Consider the following 21738-nt stretch of genomic DNA (forward strand, 5'->3'; position numbering starts at 1 on the left):
GACCAGTAGCATTCTTAGGGCACAAGAAAGCAAATTCAGACAATGCAGGATACCTTAGAAGGATCTGGTGTGGTGGTGCACACCGGTAACCTCAGAACTCGAGAGGTGGAGTCAGAAAAAAAAAGGGCTAGCTTCAGCTACATAGATGAGTTGGAGGCCATCCTGGGCTTCTCAAGACCTTATCTCAAAACAAAACACAAGCTAAACTGAATACTTGTGAAAGAAAAGCACCACACATAGTAGTCACTGCCACAGACCTTACAAAGGAGATCGAGTCTTCTAGTTAGAACACAAATGCCACCGTGGCCTTGGGCCAGCTTGCCTGAAGAGGAGAGGCTGAGCTGGGCCTGACTTGCCTGTGACATGCTGGCAGTCAGGAGCATGGCTTCTGAGGCTTAGGTGTTCTCAGAGAGGCCTTACTGCCAGGCTCATGGCTGGGAGGATGAGGATGATGGAAAGGGGAACCGTGGCTTTCATGACTCTTGTAGTCTCCTGAAGGCATGCCTTGTGGAGTATTATTTTACCTGTGTAAAGGTGTGTTACATTTGTTTCTGCTGCTTTTGTTAATGATGCAATGACGTGTTACATTTGTTGGATTAAATAAAATTAACCTGGGGTCAGGAGGCTGAGTCAGCAACTAACTGACCGGAAGTGGTAGGGAGGAGCCATGTGTAGCTAGTGATAGTAAAACAGCTGGTTGGTCGGCAGAAAAGTCACAGGCCATGGCAGAACCCAATGTTAATTTTTAGAGCTTTATTAGGAGGGAAAGTGGGTGTGGGGAAGGGGACCAGGCCTGGTGAGAGAGAAAGATGGGGGAGGGAGTGGAGTAGAGCAGAGAGCAGAGAGGAAACAGAGTGAGGGTCCACATCTGCTTTTTTAAGTCAGGGATTGCATCAGCGCCTGCTGCTGATGTAAGATGTTAGACCCAAGCTGTGCACGTACAGAATCCTAACAGCTAGGGTTCTTAAGTGGGGGCTGAACAGAAGAATGACCTTTTTGGGAGACGAGAGCAAGGAGATAAGGTTAGTTACTTGCTATTCAGCCTCTCCGAGGGAGCACAATTTCACCTCAACCTTTGAATCCTGAATGCTGTAGAGGGATCGAGATCTAGATAAAGTTCCCTTTAGCAGCCCTGATAGAACTGGTGCCTGAGGGAACAGAATTCCCGCCTGGCTGCTGACCATGAGGCCCAACCACTGCTGGTAGCTGCAGATCTGCCATCACCGGTTGGGACAGCAGCTGCTGAAGGTGCAGCTACTGTACTGAATGCAAAACAGCAGGTATGGATATATACCCTCCCCACAAGCTCACAGGACATACATACACACATACACACATACATACATATATATACATATCAATTATATATTGATATATAGTTAAGTCGGGGTTGCTTCTGACCTTCAGAGTGGGCCGTTTCAGTCATTATTCCTTAAATAAAACCTGCCAGAGACATTGGCTCAGTGTACCTCATTATCCACGGAATAAAACCTTTACCCACAGGAATCATAACCAGAGAACTGTTGAGTGTGGTGGCTTGAATAAGTATGGCCCTCACAGACTCATACGTTTGAATGCTTGGTTACAGGGAGTAGCACTCTTAGGAGATGTGGCTTTGCTGGAATAAGTGTGTCACTGTGGGTCAGCTTTGAGGTCTGAAGTGATCAAGTGAGGCCTAGTGTGACTGTCTATTCCTTCTGCTGCCTGCGGATCCAAATGTAGAACTCTCAGCTCCTTCTCCAGCACCATGTCTGCCAGCACGCCATATTTCCTGCCATGATGATAATGGACCAAGCCTCTGAAACTATAAGACAGCCCCAATGAAATGTTTTTCTTTATAAGAGTTGCCATGGTCATGGTGCCTCTTCACAGCAATAGAAACACTAACTAAGAAAACTGAGTATATGAATTTGGAAGACTGCAGATGTCAGCGGATATCTGGAAAGAAGGCCAAAGGACAAAGTGTGGTGGCTGACTCCTTCAATCCCAGCATTTGGGAAACTGGCACAGGAGGATTGCCATGAGTTCAAGGCCAGCCTGGGCTACAGTGAGACCTTGTCTCAAAGAAAAGAAGGAAGGAAGGAAAAAGAAAAATAAAAGAATCAGAGAAAGACAGGTTGAATCATTGAGAGGGATGGCTGTTCAGCTTTAGGGAGAAATGTGCAAATTCTTACCTCCATGAAGGCATTTCCCAGGGCTAAATCTGTGACATCATGGTTTGTAAAGTGCTGTAGCCCATGTGTAACCCTACCAACCCTGCTTATGATGCAGAATAACTTATTAATGGCATACAGTACTGAGGTACTCTGGTAAAAAGAGCCATTTCACTTGTAAACATATGTAAACACATGACTTTTTCTTTTTTTTTTTTTGGTTTTTCGAGACAGCGTTTCTCTGTGTAGCTTTGCGCCTTTCCTGGAACTCACTTGGTAGCCCAGGCTGGCCTCGAACTCACAGAGATCCGCCTGGCTCTGCCTCCCGAGTGCTGGGATTAAAGGCGTGCGCCACCAACGCCCGGCACATGACTTTTTCTTAAGTGACCACATGCTATTACTTTCTTTATGGCTAAGGGTCTACCCTATGCATTGGTTATATTTGCTGTGGTGGTTGATTTGAAGTAAATATGGTGGCTACAGGGAAGGTGTTTGCCTGTAGAAGAAGTAAGATACAATGAGGAAAAGTAGCAAAGTAGGTCAGGTGAGCTGATGTCATCCATTTATCCTTCACCTCTTTGTCTCCATGCAGAAAAGATGCCCTCTGCAGACTCCACTGCTGAATGAAAAGTGTGGCACAGTTTAGCATCCCAGTTTTTCTCCGATGGAGTTTGTTTTGCCCGAGTGCCCCCTCAGGTTACTCAATCCTAGGCATCAGCGTTTGTAGACATCAGCATCTCTGGGATTGTGGTAAACTTTAAAGTTTTATGTATCTAAGGAGCATTTAAAAAGTCATTTCAGTTAGTGCCCAGCAACTCTCCTCCTACTTCTTAACAAACAAAACAAAACAAAACAAAACAGTGAAAGATCTTATTTGACTTCCTACTCCAAAGTTCGTAACTCCCAAGTTCTCTACTGGAACCTGGTATCAATGATGGGAGGTTTCTTGGCCATTTCAGAGTTTGAGATATTTGCATATTACATAATGAGGATGGAACCCATGTCTAAACAAGTTCGTTATGCTTCATACACACTGTAAACACGGTGTCTTAAGCTCACTTTCCATAATACTTGAAAAAAATTATGCTTTTGGTTATGGTCTGAGGCATAATTTCTGATAAGGAACTTTATCTACTTGTTAGAACTCAAACATTTTAGATTTTGGAGCATTGTAAGTTTCAGATTTGGGACTGGTGAGTGTTGTCTTAATTAGGGTTTCTAACTCTGTGATAAAACATCTTGACCAAAAGCAACCTGGGGAGGAAATGATATATTTGGCTTATACTTACACATCTCAGTCCATCATCAAAGGAAATCAGGGCAGGAACTCAAGGCAGGAACCTGGAAGCAGGAACTGAAGCAGAAGCCATAGAGGATGCTACTTCCTGGGCTGTTCCCCATGCTTACTCAGCCTGCTTTATTATACACCAAGACCATCTGCCCAGAAACAGCACCACCCACTGTTAGATGATCCTACCCATGTGGATCATTGATCAAGAAAATGCCCCAGAGGCCAATCTGGTGGGGGCATTTTTTCAACTGAGATTCCCTCTTCCTAATGACTCTAGTCTGTGTCAAGGTGACATAAACGATCCAGCACAGGTGCTCACCCTGTAGTAGCATTCGGTAACAAAGAACATGCCACGGTGGATGACTGATTTGGACTGGATCATGAGCCCTATCCCCTGAGCTCCTGGAGTTGGGAAAGCAGGACCAGAAGTGACATCCCCAAGGTCACAGTGTCTATTCTAGCCTTGACCCAGCAGAGCCTGTTGGCGGATGCAGAGCATCAGAACACAGCAAGAGCGCAGTGATGATGTCAGGAGGACACCCCCAGTGAGGACCGTCTGGAAAGTGTTTGTTGTGTCAATTGGGTCTGAGAGGAGAACAGGGTCAGCACTGTCATCCAGCCTAGTCGGGGACCAGTGACAAGCCTATGTACTGGACGGTGCATCCCAGATAAAAACCTTTAACAAAAGCCCCTTACTAAATGGGGGACCTGAAACCTGAAAGCCCCAGAGAAGGCAGCTTCAGAATGTGCCAGCAGGAGAGTGCTGGGGGTTAGCCCAGTCTCCCCAGGAGGGAGATGGTAATGAGTTTAACTTGGCTGGAAGAGAGAGTATGGAACCCATGTGAAGGTCACATCCTCACGGGAAGTCTTTCATTGATGGCAATTTCATGAAGGGATGGTGCTAAATACTGTTCATAAATTATTGGCAGGCTTCATCACAAAGATAGCACCTCATTGAAAATTTAATATATGAACTGGCAACAGACACCTCTAAACCGGACTATGAAATAGTGTGTGGAATCAATGCATTGTCAGATGGTTGAACTGCAGGATTTATTCTGGATTTCCTGACCAAGTGATATGTACCTGGAATCAAAACTCTCCTCAGGCTCCCTGACATCATATTAGTCCTTTAAGAAGACTTACATTCATCATTTTCAGTTTTTGTGTTTGCATGTATGTGCTCTGTGAGTGCAGATGTCATGGAGTACAGAATGTGGTGTAAGATCTCTGGAGCTATAGGCATTCGTGAGCTATCTGAGGTGTGTGCTGGGAACCGAATCCAAGTCCTGTCCAAGAGCAGTATAGACTCCTGTTTTTTCCTCACTTTCTACTAGTTCTTCGAACATTTCATCATCTTTACGAACACCCTCCCAGATCCATGCCCCTCTCTAGCCACCCAAGTTTGTGTCCTCAAGATACAAGAAAACTCACAGAATCAACTCACAGAGACCGAACCAACAACTAGGGAGCCTGCATGGGACTGACCTGGGCACTCTGCATGTATGTTATAGTTGTGTGGCTTAGTCCTCTTGTGGGATTCCTAACAGTGGGAACAGGGGCTGTCTCTGACTCTTTTACAGGCTTCTGGGACCCTATTCCTCATACTGAGTCATCTTGCCCAGCCTTAATACATGGGAGGTGCTTAGTCTCACTGCAGCTTGAAATGCCATGTTTTGTTGATACTCATGAAAGACCTTCCCTTTCCTAATCAAAAATAGCAGGAGGAGTGGATTGAAGGGTGGGAACTGAGGGAGAAACGGGGGTGGGGTAAGGTGGAGTGGGGGAGGGAGGGACTAGGAGGAGAAGAGGAAGGGGGAGCTGCGGCTGAGATGTAAGATAAATAAATAAATTTATTAAATAAAAAAGAAGAAACTGTGAAACTAGCAGAGAAAATGCTAAATAAGGAACTTAAGAAAACAGAATGGGGGGCGCTGGAGAGATGGCTCAGCAGTTAAGAGCACTGGCTGCTCTTCCAAAGGTCCTGAGTTCAATTCCCAACAACCACACGGTGGCTCACAACCATCTATAATGAGATCTGGTGCCCTCTTCTGGCCTGCAGGCATACATGAAGGCAGAACACTGTATACATAATAAATAGATAAATCTTTAAATAACAAAACAAAAACAAACAAAACAGAATAAGGAGCAGAGAATAAGCTGGGTGATAGAATTCCTACCTGGTGCACACAGCCCCCACACCAGGCTCAGGGGATTACAAAAACCAGTGAAATTAAAAAGCAGATGACAAAGAAGGAAATTAACAAAGCCAAAACCCACCCTTTGAAATAAACAAAACCCATAAAGTCCTTATTAGACAGATCAGGAAAAATAAAGGAAATACATACTTCCTAACAATATTGGGAATGAGAGGAATCACAACTATGGATCCTACAGATCTTAAATGATAAAAGGGGCATAATGTGAATAACCTTATTATCACCAAACCTGATAACTTGGTTTAACTGGAAATTTTTCTTGAGAAATATTCTTTATAAAACAAAAATAACATGAAGCCAAAACTATCTTTATTCCCTGTGTAGAAAAGACATTAAATTAATAATTAAACAAGATATTGGAAACAAGAAAATTCTTGACCACAAGAATGTGCTAGTTTGATAGTGATTTCTATCAAACCGAGGAAATAGTAACAATAATGCTGCATTAATTATTTTGGAAATTAAAAGAAAAGACATTTTCCAACCCATTTTTATCAGGCCAGTATAGCTCTAATCTCTGCAGGGCAGAGAGTTATGCTGGTGAACTCCATAGATGATAAAGGGTTACATTTGGAAACTCCCATCTTGGTTATTTATGCGGTATTTCTAGCAAATCTAACAAGTAAAATATTGTCAGACTTGTTATTTGGCAGAAGAGATTCTCATTTTGGTGTCCATGCAGGAAGACTAGTTATGGCCATGTCACTAGTTTCACAGGCAGAGTACATCTCTAGTGGTTTGACTGCACAGAGGAGAACTTCTGGGAAGAAACTTTGGGACACCTTGCTCACCAAAGCATGGCTGGGTAGAGGGTCTAAGTGGCCAGGGTGAAAAAGTCAGAGCAGTTCTGTTTTTATCACACCCGTCACCCTGCATTGTCCAGTGTGTCACAAGGCTCCGATCTCTACACCAGTGTTTGATTTCACACGTTTAAAGAGCTCACCTCCCTTCATCCCACAGCAGGATAAATTGTGCTCATAATTATTGAAAAAAAAAAAAAAGTCCCGAACACATAGGCTAAACTGAACTTTCTTTCCTCTTCATGCAAGTTTTCGTCAAATTGGAAGCCTGGTGCTAAGTCAGCCCATTTAAATTCCCTGTAAAACCTACGCGTAGTGTTTTATCTGTGCAGATTACAATGCTGGCATTATGAAATGTGAGAGCTCAGCTTAGCCTCAACGTTTATCTGTATCTGCATCACTCTTGTCTCCTTTCCTCCTGTCCTCTCCCATCACAGGAAGAACTGGTCACATGATCCCGCTGAAATGCAGATGGCCGGGACATGAGGAGGGCAGATGTCCTCTGTCCATGCTCTCCCCCATCCCCATGGAGCTTTGCTTCCCGAGTTTAGTTGCATGTCCCTAAAATGTCCCTTTTGGCAAGAGAATCTGTGGTTTATGTAATGTCTTGACTGTTTTATGAAATTTGTGTATGACGTAATTTCTAAGAACATTAATCCTGGGTTGGCAACAGTCAACTCTGCAAAAATAGTAACAGTGGGGTTTTTTGGTTTTTTTTAATTGAAAGCGCTTAAGTATCTTTATGTTTAGCTGCATTTTCCAACACCACAATAAACAAGTGTTGCTTCTCTAGTTCAGGGGGAAAAGGAATAGCCATCAAGGAAAGGACACTGTAATGGCCAATCTTGATTGTGAATGGACTCGCCTAGAAGATACACATCTGGGGGTGCCTGTGAGCTTCCTTCCAAAGAGGACTAACTGAGGGGGAAGACTGACTCTCAGAATGGGCAGCACTTCCCGACCGTGGCCCAGATATGCAGGGGTCCAAGGCAAGGCAGTGTTGCCTGCTTCTGCTTTCACTCATTCCCTGTGCTGCTGCTGGGGCTGCCATCCTCTGCTGCGGCTGCTGCTGGGGCTGCCATCCTCTGCTGCGGCTGCTGCTGGGGCTGCCATCCTCTGCTGTGGCTGCAAGTGCTGTCATCCTCTGCGGCTGCTGGGGCTGCCATCCTCTGCTGCAGCTGCTGCTGGGGCTGCCATCCTCTGCTGCAGCTGCTGCTGGGGCTGCCATCCTCTGCTGCGGCTGCTGCTGGGCCTGCCATCCTCTGTTGCTGCTGCAGCTGCTGCTGGGGCTGCCATCCTCTGCTGCTGCTGCTGGGGCTGCCATCCTCTGCTGCCATGACTGCAGCTTCTCTGTCCTCTGAGGCAGACTGAATACCAGCAGCTCTCCAGGAATCCTCTCCGTCTTCAGTAACAGATCAGGACTGCCAACGCTTCGTGGACTGAGGAAGCAGCTACCGTGTCTCTGATTCTAGAGCCTGCAGATGGCTACCGTTGGCCTACTCAAATCCTATGGTGAAAGCCAGTCTACAAATCTCCTCTTATGACACAGAAACATTCATTCTATTGGTTTCGTTCCTCTTGGTGAGAAGAGGGTGGACTAGAAGAGGATCTTGAGGCCTCCAAGTTTGGAAAGAGCGGTGTCTTCTTGGCCTACCATTTGACACTTATCTTTTGCAGTTGCTCCCAACGTTGAGTCCGTCCTACACAATAGTCTAGTCAGAAAGCTACACAACACTGGCAATTCTGAAAGCAATCTCATTTCATTTTTTTTAAAATGAAAGTAGTTGACTTAAAGGCATTTACTGAACTCAATTCCCATCATGAAACCTTCTCCCCGAAACCCTATTGAAAATCTTCCAGCTCATAAACAAGTCCTTTCATGTTTGGTGGTCTCCCTCTAGCTTGTCAAAGAAGGGACCATTGTGTAGATCATGCAACACTCAGAAGTGGATGGTCCATATTCATTATGAGCCTAGGCTCTGAATCCTGCAAAGGGTGGCAATCTTTCTCCCTGCAAATATCATTGGGGTTGCTACAGGTGTAAATAGTGGGCATAGTGGAGATGGCACCATGAAGGGATATTTAGGTTCTATGATAAGTTGTTCACCCAACCTTGGGTGAACAAAGAAATCACCTTGGTGGACAAGAAGTGTTTAAAAAAAAAAAAAAAAACCTATTCTTTGGGTTAGAGAGATAGTTCAGTGGTTATGAGGCTGCTCTTCCAGAGGACCTGGGTTCAATTTCCAGTACCCATATGGCAGCTCACAACCGTCTGTACCCTCAATCCCAGGGCATCCAATTCCCTCTTCTGGCCTCTATGGGCACTGCACACACAATATGCACAGACATACATGCAGACACAGAAACACATGCAGATAAAACATCCACTCACATAAAATAAATTTAAATAAATTTTAAAAACCCACTCATTCCCCCAAATCAAAAGTACCAGGATTCAGCTATGTCATCTTGGGCAAATCACTCAATTTTTGTGGGCCATAGTTTCTCCACCTAAAAAGTCAACTTGAGAAAACCTGGCTACCTCAAGAGAAGCTGTAAAGATCAAATAAATGGATTGTTTTCTAAAGTCATGCCAACGTTGTGACCTGCTAGTCATACTAAGTCTTTAAGTGGCTTCTTGCAGACACAGGCTCTTTTCTGAGACAAGATGAGCACAGACCGCATCTGATGACCACGGAATTGGATTGGCCCTGTAAGGACTGAGTCCTGTGATTCTGGGCCCATAAAGGCTTACTGTATGCAACAACTATAGAGAGCGGCCTCAAAGTTATGGTCACACCGGCCATTGTGGAAAATAGCAGTGTTCTCTTGGGCCACTGTGTGTACAAACTTGGATGTCATTCGAGAAACAGTGAGACATCCTAGTGGGTGCTATGAAACAATGAAAGTTCACTTAGGAAAATCGCAAAGATCAAGAACAGGTGTGTGTGTGTGTGCGTGTGCGTGTGCGTGTGCGTGTGTTCTCAGCCATTGACTTTCAAATCCTCTCCCACTAGATGGGGCATATTGGAACCTGTTCCTGATGAATTCTTCCCTTAACTGTGCGACCTCAGCCAGTTTTCTGTTTCTCCAGGCCTCCAGCTGGAGCTTAAGTACACTGCAATAGAAAACATTGTAATTTCTTTCCATTCCTAAAACTAAGTGGCTTGAAGCACAATTTGTAAATGGTTTTAGATTTTTCCCTGTAGCTGCTTTTATGTCATGATTTGTCAAACCAATGATTTGGCCAGAATCTCTTGCCGGGAGATTGCCTCTCTAATGTCATCACTTTTCAGCAAGACAGGGACTGTTGGTCAGCTACAGTAACGGACACACTATGTGTTATGTTTGCAGCCTGGAGTCAGCAAATGCCCGGGGCCAGGCTTCCTAAGTGGTGCATCGCTGAGAAAGCCCGAAGCCACTTTATGTACTCATTATTAGCCAAAATGAACTTGGAGGTGACTTCCGCAATGCTTCAAGCATGGCCAGGCATGTGACCCATGAGCACTGAGTGCCTTTGGCCTCCAGAGCTGTTTGAAATCACTTTCTGACATAGACGAGTTAAGCGGGGGGTGCCACCTCTGGTTGCCTGAGGTTTGACCAAAGCTGTTAGTCTCAGGCTTCTCCAGGACTTCAGCATCCTAATGCTTGGGTGATGATAGAAGACATGAAGACTGTAAACACAAAGTTCACACACCAAGCCAAGCCTGGTTACCACAAAGCCACCACAGTGCCTTTGCATCTCTGAGGTACTCAGCAAACCCACCACAGGTCACTTTACTTCTAAACCATTTCTTCAAGATTCCTAGCTGCCCCCCCCCAACTTCACTTTTATCAGTGAGTAAAAAACAGAGTCTAGAAAATTTCTTCAGGAAAAAAAACCCCACACTAATTAAAAAATATATCTGAATGCCTACAAGGTGTCAGGAATAAGAGATACAGCTTTGAACAGTCCACATGTCTTTCATAAGGGTTTACATTCTAGTTAAAAACTGATGGAAAACAAAGTCTGTTGATTCTTCATAACCTTTAAATACTTTTTAGCACGGCTTAAGTTTTGTGTGTTTTAGTTTGTTTAAGACCAGGTCTTACTATGGAGTCCAAACTGGCTTGGAACTTGAGATTCTCCTGCCTCAGTCTTCCAGATGCTAGGACTACAGGTGTGTGTCACCACAATTTTCTTAAAATGCAGCATTGCCAAGTTGAGGAAAACCTCCAGATATTCAAAACTGTAATTTGGCTTTCCAGATCACTATGAGAGTGTATTGTTAACATTTATATGTACCTTTGCCAAAGTAGGAGGATCAGTGTGTCTTATTTTGTAAATTAACTATTTAGACCCATAGCATAGGAGTTCCCACTTGTGCCCTGGTCTCAGGGACACTAGGATTGTATTCATGGGAGGGTTCTATTTTCTTCAGATTTAGTTTTTTATTTTTGGCACCCAAACTTGTAGGTTTAAGTCCAACTTTCTCCAAACAGATCAGTGAAAGAGTCTAATTTTTTAGGTGGCTATGGGAATCCTGACACTTGGGACTTGTGGTGGTTTGAATATAATTGGCCCCCATGAGCTTTATGGGGAGTGGTATTATTAGGAGGTGCGGCTTTGGTGGAGTAGGTATGACCTTGTTGGAGGAAGTGTGTCACTGTGGAGTATGGTGGTATTTTATTTGTACTGAAATGTGATTTTCATTGTATGTTAATGAATAAAGTTGCCCGGGGGTCAGAGCTATTAGAGCCACAGCAAGAGCGTGGTGGTGGCGGTGATGCACGCTTTTAATCCCAGCACTTGGTAGAAGATCTAGGTAGATCTCTGTGTGTTCAGGGATACAGCCAGCATTGGAGACATACGCCTTTAAGACCTGGAGGGCGGTACTTACAGGCAGTGATGAGGCAGTCATGTGTTTGGGTTTACAACCAATGAGAAGGCAGAACAGAAAGACTATTTAAAGACAGACACACAGGAAATAGCTCTCTTTTGGGAAGCTAGGAGCACTGCAGGAGGTAAGATTTTAGCTCTGAGCTCTGATCTCTCGGCTTTCTCTTTTACATTGGTTCTGTGTTTCATATTTTAATAAGACGTTGGTTACATCTACAGTGGAGGTGTGCTTTAAGGTCTTATATATGCTCAAGTCACACCAGGGTCTCAGTTAACTTCCTGTTTCCTGCAGATCAGGATGTATTAACTCTCAGTTCCTTCTCCAGCACCATGTCTGCCTGTATGCCACCATGTCCTGCCATGATGATAATGGACTAGATCTCTGAAAATGTAAGGCACCTAGTTAAATGTTTTCCTTTATAAGAGTTGTCATGGTATCTCTTCACAGCAATAGCAACCCTACTAAGATAGGAGGTAACAGAGACAGGAGGATTACAAATTTGCGGACTGCCTAGGCTGTAATACAGTAAGACTGTCTGAAGAAGAAGAAGAAGAAGAAGAAGAAGAAGAAGAAGAAGAAGAAGAAGAAGGAGAAGGAGAAGGAGAAGGAGAAGGAGAAGGAGAAGGAGAAGGAGAAGGAGAAGGAGAAGGAGAAGGAGAAGGAGAAGGAGAAGGAGAAGGAGAAGGAGAAGGAGAAGGAGAAGGAGAAGGAGAAGGAGAAGGAGAAGGAGAAGGAGAAGGAGAAGAAGAAGAAGAAGAAAAGTATAATTTTTGCTAGATACTTCCTTTGCAAAAAGTAGAAAATTCCATGCAGGTTAGAGGAATCAGGGAAACATTTGTACAGACAACCTCGACTCAATGGTTCCATTGATGGTTTATCTACTTTAGGATGCTGTGAGAGTAGTATGTGTTCAGGAGAATATATGACTTCATGTGGTGGTATTGTGTTCCCCAAAATATTGTACATCCTAATAAACTTATCTGGGTTCAGAGAACAGAACAGCCACTGGACATAGAGGCCAGAAAATGGTGGCACACACACCTTTAATCCTATCACTTGGGAGGCAGAGATCCATCCAGATCTCTGTGAGTTCAAAGCCACACTGGAAACAGCCAGGCATGGTAACAAGAGCCTTTAATCCCAGAAAGTGATGGCAGGAAGCAGAAAGGTATATAAGGCGTGAGGACCAGAAACTAGGGCTGGTTAAGCTTTTAGGCTTTTGAGCAGCAGTTCAGCTGAGATTCATTTGAATGAGGCCTCGGAAGCTTCCAATCTGAGGAAACAGGATCAGCTGAGGAATTGGCGAGGTGAGGTGGCTGTGGCTTGTTCTGCTTCTCTGATCTTCCAGCTTTAACCCAATACCTGGCTCTGGGTTTGATTTTATTAATAAGACCTTTTAAGATTTGTACTACAACTTCAGTTTTGAAGTTTGACCTTTTCTTAAGATATAGAGATACAGTGTGGTATTCTCTTATGGTGCCAAACAGGGTCAAAGGGCCACAGCTTCCAGTCAGCTGTTCCACAAGAAGCAATGGCCTTCCTGCCATGGTGTGCTAGGCTGGAGTAGAAGGAGTAGCTGGGGTGGAAGAGATAGCTGAGGTGGAAGGGATAGCTGAGGTAGAAGGGGTAGCTGGGGTGGAAGGGATAGCTGGGGTGGAAGGGATAGCTGAGGTAGAAGGGGTAGCTGGGGTGGAAGGAGTAGCTGGGGTGGAAGGGGTAGCTGAGGTGGAAGGAGTAGCTGGGGTGGAAGGTGTAGCTGGGGTGGAAGGGGTAGCTGGGGTAGAAGAGATAGCTGAGGTAGAAGGAGTAGCTGGGGTAGAAGAGATAGCTGAGGTAGAAGGAGTAGCTGGGTTGGAAGAGATAGCTGAGGTAGAAGGAGTAGCTGGGTTGGAAGGGATAGCTGAGGTAGAAGGGGTAGCTGGGGTGGAAGGGGTAGCTGGGGTGGAAGGGGTAGCTGGGGTGGAAGAGATAGCTAAGGTAGAAGGAATAGCTGGGGTGGAAGGGGTAGCTGGGGTGGAAGGGGTAGCTGAGGTAGAAGGAGTAGCTGGGGTGGAAGGGATTGCTGAGGTGGAAGGAGTAGCTGGGGTGGAAGGGGTAGGTTTAGTTACATTGGATACTTTCTTGACTTACTATCGTTTCAACTAATGGTAGGTTTTCAGGATGTAACTCCACTATAATGTGAGGAACATCCATATGAGGGGCTACATGTAGACGAGTTTGTAAGTGGTCTTATTAAATAAAAAACACAGAGCCAAATATAGGGGTGAAAGCCTTAGATATCAGGGAAATAGAAATAGCCACCAGCTAACCTTACCTCACCACACCGCAGCTTCCAAAGTGAGCTACTTCCTGTCTACTGGCGCCTTTATTGCCTTGCTGTTCTGCCCTCTCATTGGCTCTTAGCCCAGCTACCTCACTTCCTTGTCACTGCCTGTTTGTACAGACCTCCAGGTCTCTATGGTTGGTACTGGGATTAAAGGCGTGTGTCACCATGCTTGGCTCTGTTCCCTAGTGTGGCCTTGAACACACACACACAGACCCTGCCTGCCAAGTGATTGGATTAAGGGCGTGTGCTTACCACTGCCTGACTTTTGTGTTTACTTGAAATGGCCTGCTATTTCCTCTGATCTCCAGGCAAGCTTTATTTATTAACATACAAATAAAATATCACCACAGCCACACAGTGTAAGAAAAAGTTCTTGGGATTCTAAAAACAGAAATCATAGTACCAAGACCGGCAACGTGGAGCCTAAGCAACACCAGGGATCAAAATACTAAAAGTTTGCGTTGACATGATTGGAGGCACCGTGGGGTTTTTGTTATTGCTGTTACATTTGTGTATGTGTGTGAGTAAGTGTATGTGCACACTTGCCACAGCACAAATGTACTGGTCAGAGAACAACTTGTGGAAGTTGGTCCTCTCTTTCCATCATGTGGGACCTGGGGATCCGACCCAGGCAGTTAGGCTTGGTGACAAGTGCCTTCACTGGCTAGGCCATCTTCCTGGCCTGCCTATGAAGGTACTGAGTCTTTCTTGTTGGCCTGTTTTGGACCACAAGTCCCCAAATAATGACACAGACACTTCTTATTAATTATGAATGTTTGGCCTTAGCTTAGGCTTGTTCCCAACTAGCTCTTAAAACCTAAATTAACCCATTGTTATTCATCTACATTCTACCACGTGGCTTGTTACCTCTCCTCCATACCGTAGGTCCAACTTGCTCTGCATCTCGCTTGCTTAATTCTGTGCACTTCAGATTCTTCCTGAGTTCCCTTCTCTCCCCCTAGAAGTCCCACCTATTCTCTCCTGCCTAGCTAGTGGCCATTCAGCTCTTTATTAAACCAATCAGAAGGTGTCTTAGGCAGACATATCTTCACATTGTACAAAAAGACTATCCCATAACAAATGCACCCTCACCCAAGCCCTCCATTGGGTTCCTTTTCTCTGTCTAGAGACTTCTCACTGTGATCTAGCTTGTCCCCAGGATGAATTTCTTTTGTCTGTGCCAAGCATAAGGAACATTAAATCTGTGATCATCAGAAGTTCTTGCTCATTTTTCTGATGTATATGGGATTATACTTCTTCCTCAAAAGGTTCATACAACTAATCTCCAGAGAGGTCTGCACCACCTCCAAGTGGATCCCCAACAGGTCTAAACAAGGGCCTACCAAGTTTGATGGTTTGAGCCCTCAGCACCAAAGCTAGGGTTGCTACAAGAGAGAGTTAAGACTCTGAACCATCTTTAGGAAATGCCAAAGGTAAAAGATGGGGAAAGCCAGGTCTAGAGAGCAGAGTGAGGTGAAAATCAGCTTACAGTGTCAGAGGGGAAGAGGTGGAGGGTGGTGTGAGAATGTGGACTGGGCGCTGTGTATGCTTCTGTGGTCTCCCTAGATGGAACATGGCTGGTGTCCTGGAAGAATTTGTTTCTTTTTACTCCTGGTCATATTCTCTGTTCTCATTTCAGCTCTCCTCCATCACGTTGGCATCCTATATGGTCTGCTGGGTCCATTTCTTCTTGATTATCTGAGAACTCTTCAGCTCTTAATCACCTGGAGTTCAGCTTGCTTGAGAGAACACAGCACAGAAGACAAAATTTAGATCTACATCACAAGTTGATGACATGAGTCCCTCAGCCGAGGATGCTTGGAGATGAACAGTCACACTGCTCTGTATCACACCGACTCACAGGAAGATCTGCCCTAGATACTTCTTGCTGTGCACTGGACCCACCGTGCTCCCAAGAAAGACAAGCTGTCACAGAGTACCAGTTACATCATCACATCTCCAGGGTATTCCGGCACCGTGTGACAAGCCCACACCTGACTCTCCACCTGGTGGCACACAACTCCTCACAGACCACCCTGGGTGCTGTACATGCTCTCTTAAAAAGATACACATAGAGTGTAGACTAAAGGATGTGATTGATAATTTAAAAAAATCTTTTGAATTGGGTCCATGAACACTAACATTACTAAAAGGCCCTGGTTCTGAAGGAAAGTGTTAGAAGATCGATCCATAGTTGCCCTCTTTGCAAACGAGCTCATATCTCCTTGTAGAAGTTTTGCTGTTACACATTCAAAATAGCTGTGAAGTCACTGGTCCACCGGTGATAATTTGTTTGTTTGTTTGAGGCAGGATTCTACTATGTAGCCCAACCTGGCCTCAGCCTACTGAGTACTGGGATTATAGGTATGTGCCACCGTACCCAGCTGAAGGATGTGTGATGGAGGAGAAGAAGTCAACCACTGGGTTCCTAGTGGAGGACCAATGGAGCTTTGGGGTACCCAAGATGTTACTGTTGATGCTATGTGAGGGAAGCAGTGAAAGCCATGGTTGGGGATGGGAGAAGGGGAAGATGATTAGTGAGTAAATGTGCTTGCCATCAAGCCTGATGACCTGAGTTCAATCCCCAGGCCCCCAGATGGTGACAGAAGAGAACAGACTCACTCAAGCTGTCCTCTGACCTAAGTTGTCCTCTGACTTCTACACGTGATGGCATGTGTCCCCACTCACTAAATAAATAAATGTAATAACTTAAAAAAAGAAGCAACATGGACTTTTTGGACTGGCCTGGGAGCTAGGCTTTCTCTTTGGGCTCCCAATGTCAGCTTTTATATCTTTTGGAGGATGTCTCACTCATACTTTTGAGGCAGCCTTCAGTGGATACAACACCTCTCTTAAAACTTTGTAACTCAGTTGGTAGAGTGCTTGCTTAGCGTGTCTGAAGCCCTGGGTTCGATCCAGCTCCAGCACCAGAGAGCCCTGGGCACTTCAGTGCGAGCCTGTAAGCCAGCACATGGGAGATGGACTCAAGAGCATCAGAAGTTGAAGGTCACCCTTGGCTACTGAGCAAGTGCAAGGCCAGCCTAAGATATACAAGACCTTGTCTCAGAAACAAACAGCTTCTTTGCAGAAAAGAATACTATTTTTGCTGACATAGCATCCGTCATTATAAGCAAACTATCACCTTTCAAGAGCGTCCCCCAGAAAACATTTCCCTGCTGCTTTAGAGGTTTAAGTTATTTGGTATAATTTCGGCAGCCCTAAACTTGAAGATTTTTGCGCTTGCTTAAAAAAATAAACAAATAAAATAGACAAAGGATCAGCACTTCATCCAAATTTCCTCCTATTCCTTTCCTTAACTGCAGAATTAAGGAGCCCTCATGTGGGCCAAGGTTATGCTTCAGCGCAAAGCATGTTTACAGTGCTCTAGAAGGATGAGGAAACTGTTTATTGAATACACAGTGTTGGAATCACATTTTAAAGTGCACAGAGAAAACTCCCATCACAAAGCCCTGCCGGCGGCAGCGGCGGCAGAGATCACGACATAGCAAACAAAACCATTCCTGCCATGAATGCTCTGGGGCGACATCGCCCCATTAACACACGAGTTTCGTCTGTCCATGGCCCTGGCAAGCAGTGGCTCTACAAGCTTTGCTCAAACCATCACTCGGGGATGTCCCCCGTGCCCGTGGAGGAGGAAGCACCAACAGCAAGTACAAAAAAAAAAAGACAGAATGTCATGTAGCCCAGCCTAGCCTCAAACTAGACAGCTGTAGATGGCACTGAGCTCCAGATCTTCCCAGGTGCTGGGACAATTGGCAACTAGGCAACCCTTGCCTTATCAGGAGAGTTCCACTGTGCTTCTGACTCAAGTCTTGGGATCAGTAATAATCTATGTACTCCGCCATCGGGGGAGCTCCCAGCTGAAGGTGACTGCGACCCACACAGAATCCATTTTCTCCTGAAAACTCCATGGAGACCGCTTTCTTCTGCGTCTTTGTGCACTTAACCAGTTAGCTACTTGTAGGGGGAGCCGACATAAGACACGCTCACTTTGGTTTATTTACATCTGGCATCATATTTAGAGTCAGAATTGAGTTCAATTGTGATTGTCCCAGTCAACACGACTGGAAAAAATCATATTAAATTCTCTGGATCTGTTTTCTCATCTCTAAAATGGGACTAATAATAGAAATGATATCTCGGTGCGTTAAGGAGCAAATGAGCTAAGATTTGCAAATTTCTTAACACTAGGATAGGCACTCACTAAATGACAAATGTAATTACTAGTCTTTAATAACTGCCTCAAAGCCAGTACTTCTGCCGGGCATTACCACTGTTCCTGCTTGGACGGGTGAGTGACAGTGACCCATCCAGGGTGCAAGTCACTCCTGAGGACACCAGGACTTCTGACTCCAGGCCCCAGAATCCCAATCACCCCCCATTACCCTCCATCACTTTAAAGACTTTTATAGAATGGGATGCAGTATCCAGCACAAGAAGAGAATTATCCTTGGTGAAGGCCAGTGCCACAGGACGAGAAAGACTGTGAGTGACCATGGGCTTCAGGGCTGGAAATTCCTCAGGTTTTCCCAAGCATATGATGGCTGGCCCAGAGGTGTCTGCAACAATCACATTTCCCTGGTGATCGAAGGCCACAGCTGAGACAGTTATTTTTGAGGGAAAGAGGAGGTTCAGCCCGAAGCTATCCACCTGGCCAATCAGCTGCATTGTGGAGTTGAACACCTTCACCCGTGTGCTATTGCCTGCTGTCCCCAAGGCCCAGGGGTGTTCTAGGACCGCGATGGCCCCGGTGAGCCAAGACACAGCCACCCCACGGGGACCGCACAGCTGAGCTTGCAGCCTCTCAGTCCTCCGAAGGGCCCCTTCGGGGAAATCCACTTCCAGCAGGTGCAAGGTCCCCGCCTCTGCGTCAGTCACCAGGACCTGGTTCTGAGGGGTGATCTCCACACCCCAAGGCAGGGAAAACTGCTTCCCCACAACCAGCTTGATCTGGCCGAAGAAATCAAACACTTTGAGGGAGCGGTCGCCAGCGTCGGTGACAACCACGTGGCAGTCGTTGGTGACGGCGACATCCAGTGGGTACTTCACGTCATGCGCTGCGTCCCCCTTCTCTCCAAACTGGTGTGCACCTCCTCCTCCGGAGTCAAAGATCTTGACCCGCCTCTTACCGTCGTGCACGACCACGACCCGTCCGGTCTTGGGGCACAGTGCAAGCCCGGTGGGGTTCACCAGGGTTCCCCACCCGCCAAAGGCGTGGTGGCAGGTGAGCACGCCGGGCGCGCAGGGGGCGGCGCTGAGGGCAGCCGGGGACGCGTGAAGAGTGGAGCCCAGGAGCTCCAGAAGGTGCAACACTGGCAGGCAATCGCTGGTGTCACAGGCTCGGCAGCCCAGCCGGCAGAAGGGACATTCGAGGGCCAGCGTCCGCGGGTGCGCGAGGGCGGCCACGCAGGCCAGGCAGACCACGTGGCCACAGGGCAGGTTGCGCGGGCGCCGCTGCTGCCGGTGGCCGAACCTCTCGAAGCACACCTTGCACTCCAGCAGGCTGACCTCCGCCTCGCGCACCAGCTCGGGCCGCACCCCAGCCGCCTCCTCCCCCATCGCTCCCGCCGCGCCGCGGCCCCAACGCAGCCCTCGGTCACGGTCACGGTCACGGTCACGGGGCGGGGCATCCGCTCTGACGTGGGACGCCGCGGGCTGACCGGGTGCGCGCTGCTGCCTCCTGGCGGGCACATGCCGCAGTCGTTCGCATGCGCCGTGCTCAGATCACGCCACGGGTGAGCGATCCCGGTGGTTTTAGAGATGAGCCACACCTCGGGAGTACGAGTGGGTCGTTCCCTGTTAGTCTGTAAGTGACGAGGCGAGCACCAGGACCTAGTCTCCCAGTGCTGATGCCCAGCAGAGCTGCCAATCAGCTGGGCTGGGTGCTGGGCAGGGAGAAGATGCGCTTCTAGTCTCGGTATATTGTGACTCTACTGAGGAGAGAGATACACGAAAGAAGGTAACTTCAAGAGGGTGAGGCAGGTGTGCATACTTCCTTCGGGTGTTTTATCACACTTGTGAGAAGGTAGATGCCTAGCACTCGGCGCCGGTTATGGTAGCTGAAATCCCAGCACCCAGGAGCCAGAAACTAGCAGTTAGAGGCCAGTCTAGGCGACATACACTGTCTCAACCCTCCCATTCCCGCCCCCACCCCACCCCAAATCAAAAACAAACAAAAGAATACTTGTGAAATTGGTTTGTGTGGAAGGAATATTTAAAAGCTGTTAGTTGCCTCGCATGGTGGCCTACATAGTGAGTTCCAGGCCAGCTAGAGCTACATACTGAGAACTTGTCTCAAGCAAACAAGCACAAACAGACCAAAACCAAACAACAACAAACTGTTAATAGCAGTTACTATAGAATTCACTTCATGCCTGTCTTCCTTTAAGCGGTCTCATTCAAGCCTCATGGACAACTCGAGTGGCTTGGATAAAGAATGGCTAGGCTAAGATGGGAAGCCAGGCAGTTTGACTCTCGGGTCTCTCACGCCTTCACACTGATCATCAAAGATGGTTCTATATGACAAATACTTGAATCTCCTTGCCAAAGGCTTAACAGTCCTGGGTGAGGGCTGGGCTGCAGGGAGCTGTGAAGGGGGATTACAGTGTAGAGGTAGATTTGAGCAAATGAATCCTTCACACAGTGTCTTCCAGTCTCAGGTAAGATTGAAAGGAAAGGGAGCGAAAAGATGGCTCTGTGGTGAATAACGAGCACTTGCTGTCCTCCTAGAGCACAGTTCCCAGCACCCACACTGGGTGGTTCACAACCACCGGTAACTCCAGCTCCAGGGAATCCAGTGTCCGCTTCTGGTCTCCATGTACTTGTACACATGTGGCATACATTCACACAAACATACACCCGTGCATATAAATAATTATAAGAAATATTTAAAACTTGAAAGTAAAGGTGATCCACATATCTTGGAACAACCTTAAAGTTATGGGCACTATAATCTTCAGGAATCCATTATGATGTTCAGCTCTCTTACATTTAGGAGTTTATTATTCCCACTCATTTACAAGTCATGGTCATGGTTGGTTACACTCTTGTTTCATAGACTTCCAAGCAAATGGAGAACTCAATCCTTTGCTAACACTCTTTAGGAGAGATTCTATGGAAGGCAAAGAGAAACATTTATCAAGAGTTACATGTCTCAGAGATGGAGCATGAGACCAGAAAAACCAAGCTGATGCTATGATTTTAGAATGCATTTCCATTCCAAATAAGAAACCAACTGAAAGCATATCTTGTAGAAATGTCTTTTAGTAGTAATTCTAAAGAAGATTTATTTATTTGTGTGTGTGCATGTGTGTGTCTGTGTGAGTGTATGTGCACATGTCTGTGTGTGAGCCCTTGGGAGTCCAGAAGAGGGGGTTAGATATCTGAAAGCTGGAATTATAGGCAGTTGTGAGCACTTGATGTGTGAGATCAAATGCAGGGCCTCAAGACTGAACAACAGCTGTGTCTAACTACTGAGAAATCTCTTCAGCCCCTTGGAATTAATAAAAAAAATGTTTATTTTATTTTATGTGTATAAGGGTTTTCTCTACATTATGCATATATACCACTTTCATGCCTGGTGCCCGAGGCCATCAGGAGAGGCCATCGAGATTCCTGAAACTGGAGTTATGGATGGCTGTAAGCCATTGTATGAGTACTGGGAATTGAACCACAGTACAGGTCTTCCACAAGAGCTATAAATGCTCCTCACTGTTAAGCTATCTCTCCAGCAACTCAGAAATAATTTTTAAACTGGGAAGTACATTCAAGATACAAAAAACTGGATTATTTTCAGAACCAGTCTTGTCCAACAAAAATGTAACGAAACTCACGTTTTAAAATAATTTCCTTGTAGCTCCATTTTTAAATGTCAAAAGAAGATGAAACTAATTTAGTTGTATACTTTAACCCATCATTTGGACTTGTAATCACTTGGACATATGAAAGAGATATTTTATACTCATTTTAGGTGCGAAGTCAAATCTGGTGTGTCTTACACCCAAGGTGCACCCGGGGTCAGATAAACTAATGTGGCTGGTGGTTCCCAC

The 21738-nt window shown here is 46.0% G+C and overlaps 1 protein-coding gene across 1 annotated transcript; it reads right to left on the reverse strand.

The window, feature by feature from the left end:
- Positions 1 to 16946: 16946 nt before the first annotated feature.
- Nhlrc1 (NHL repeat containing E3 ubiquitin protein ligase 1) lies at positions 16947 to 19798 on the reverse strand. Its single transcript, XM_006972849.4, has one exon. It carries the CDS (start codon positions 19247 to 19249, stop codon positions 18062 to 18064), a length of 1188 nt encoding a protein of 395 aa, XP_006972911.1. The 5' UTR covers positions 19250 to 19798; the 3' UTR covers positions 16947 to 18061.
- Positions 19799 to 21738: the final 1940 nt, after the last annotated feature.

This window comes from Peromyscus maniculatus, chromosome 5, assembly GCF_049852395.1.
Source record: "Peromyscus maniculatus bairdii isolate BWxNUB_F1_BW_parent chromosome 5, HU_Pman_BW_mat_3.1, whole genome shotgun sequence".
Lineage (NCBI taxonomy): Eukaryota > Metazoa > Chordata > Mammalia > Rodentia > Cricetidae > Peromyscus > Peromyscus maniculatus.

What these genes read in the sequence shown, in the direction of transcription:
- Nhlrc1 (XM_006972849.4), bottom strand. Translation starts at nt 19,249, where the DNA reads ATGGGGGAGGAGGCGGCTGGGGTGCGGCCCGAGCTGGTGCGCGAGGCG.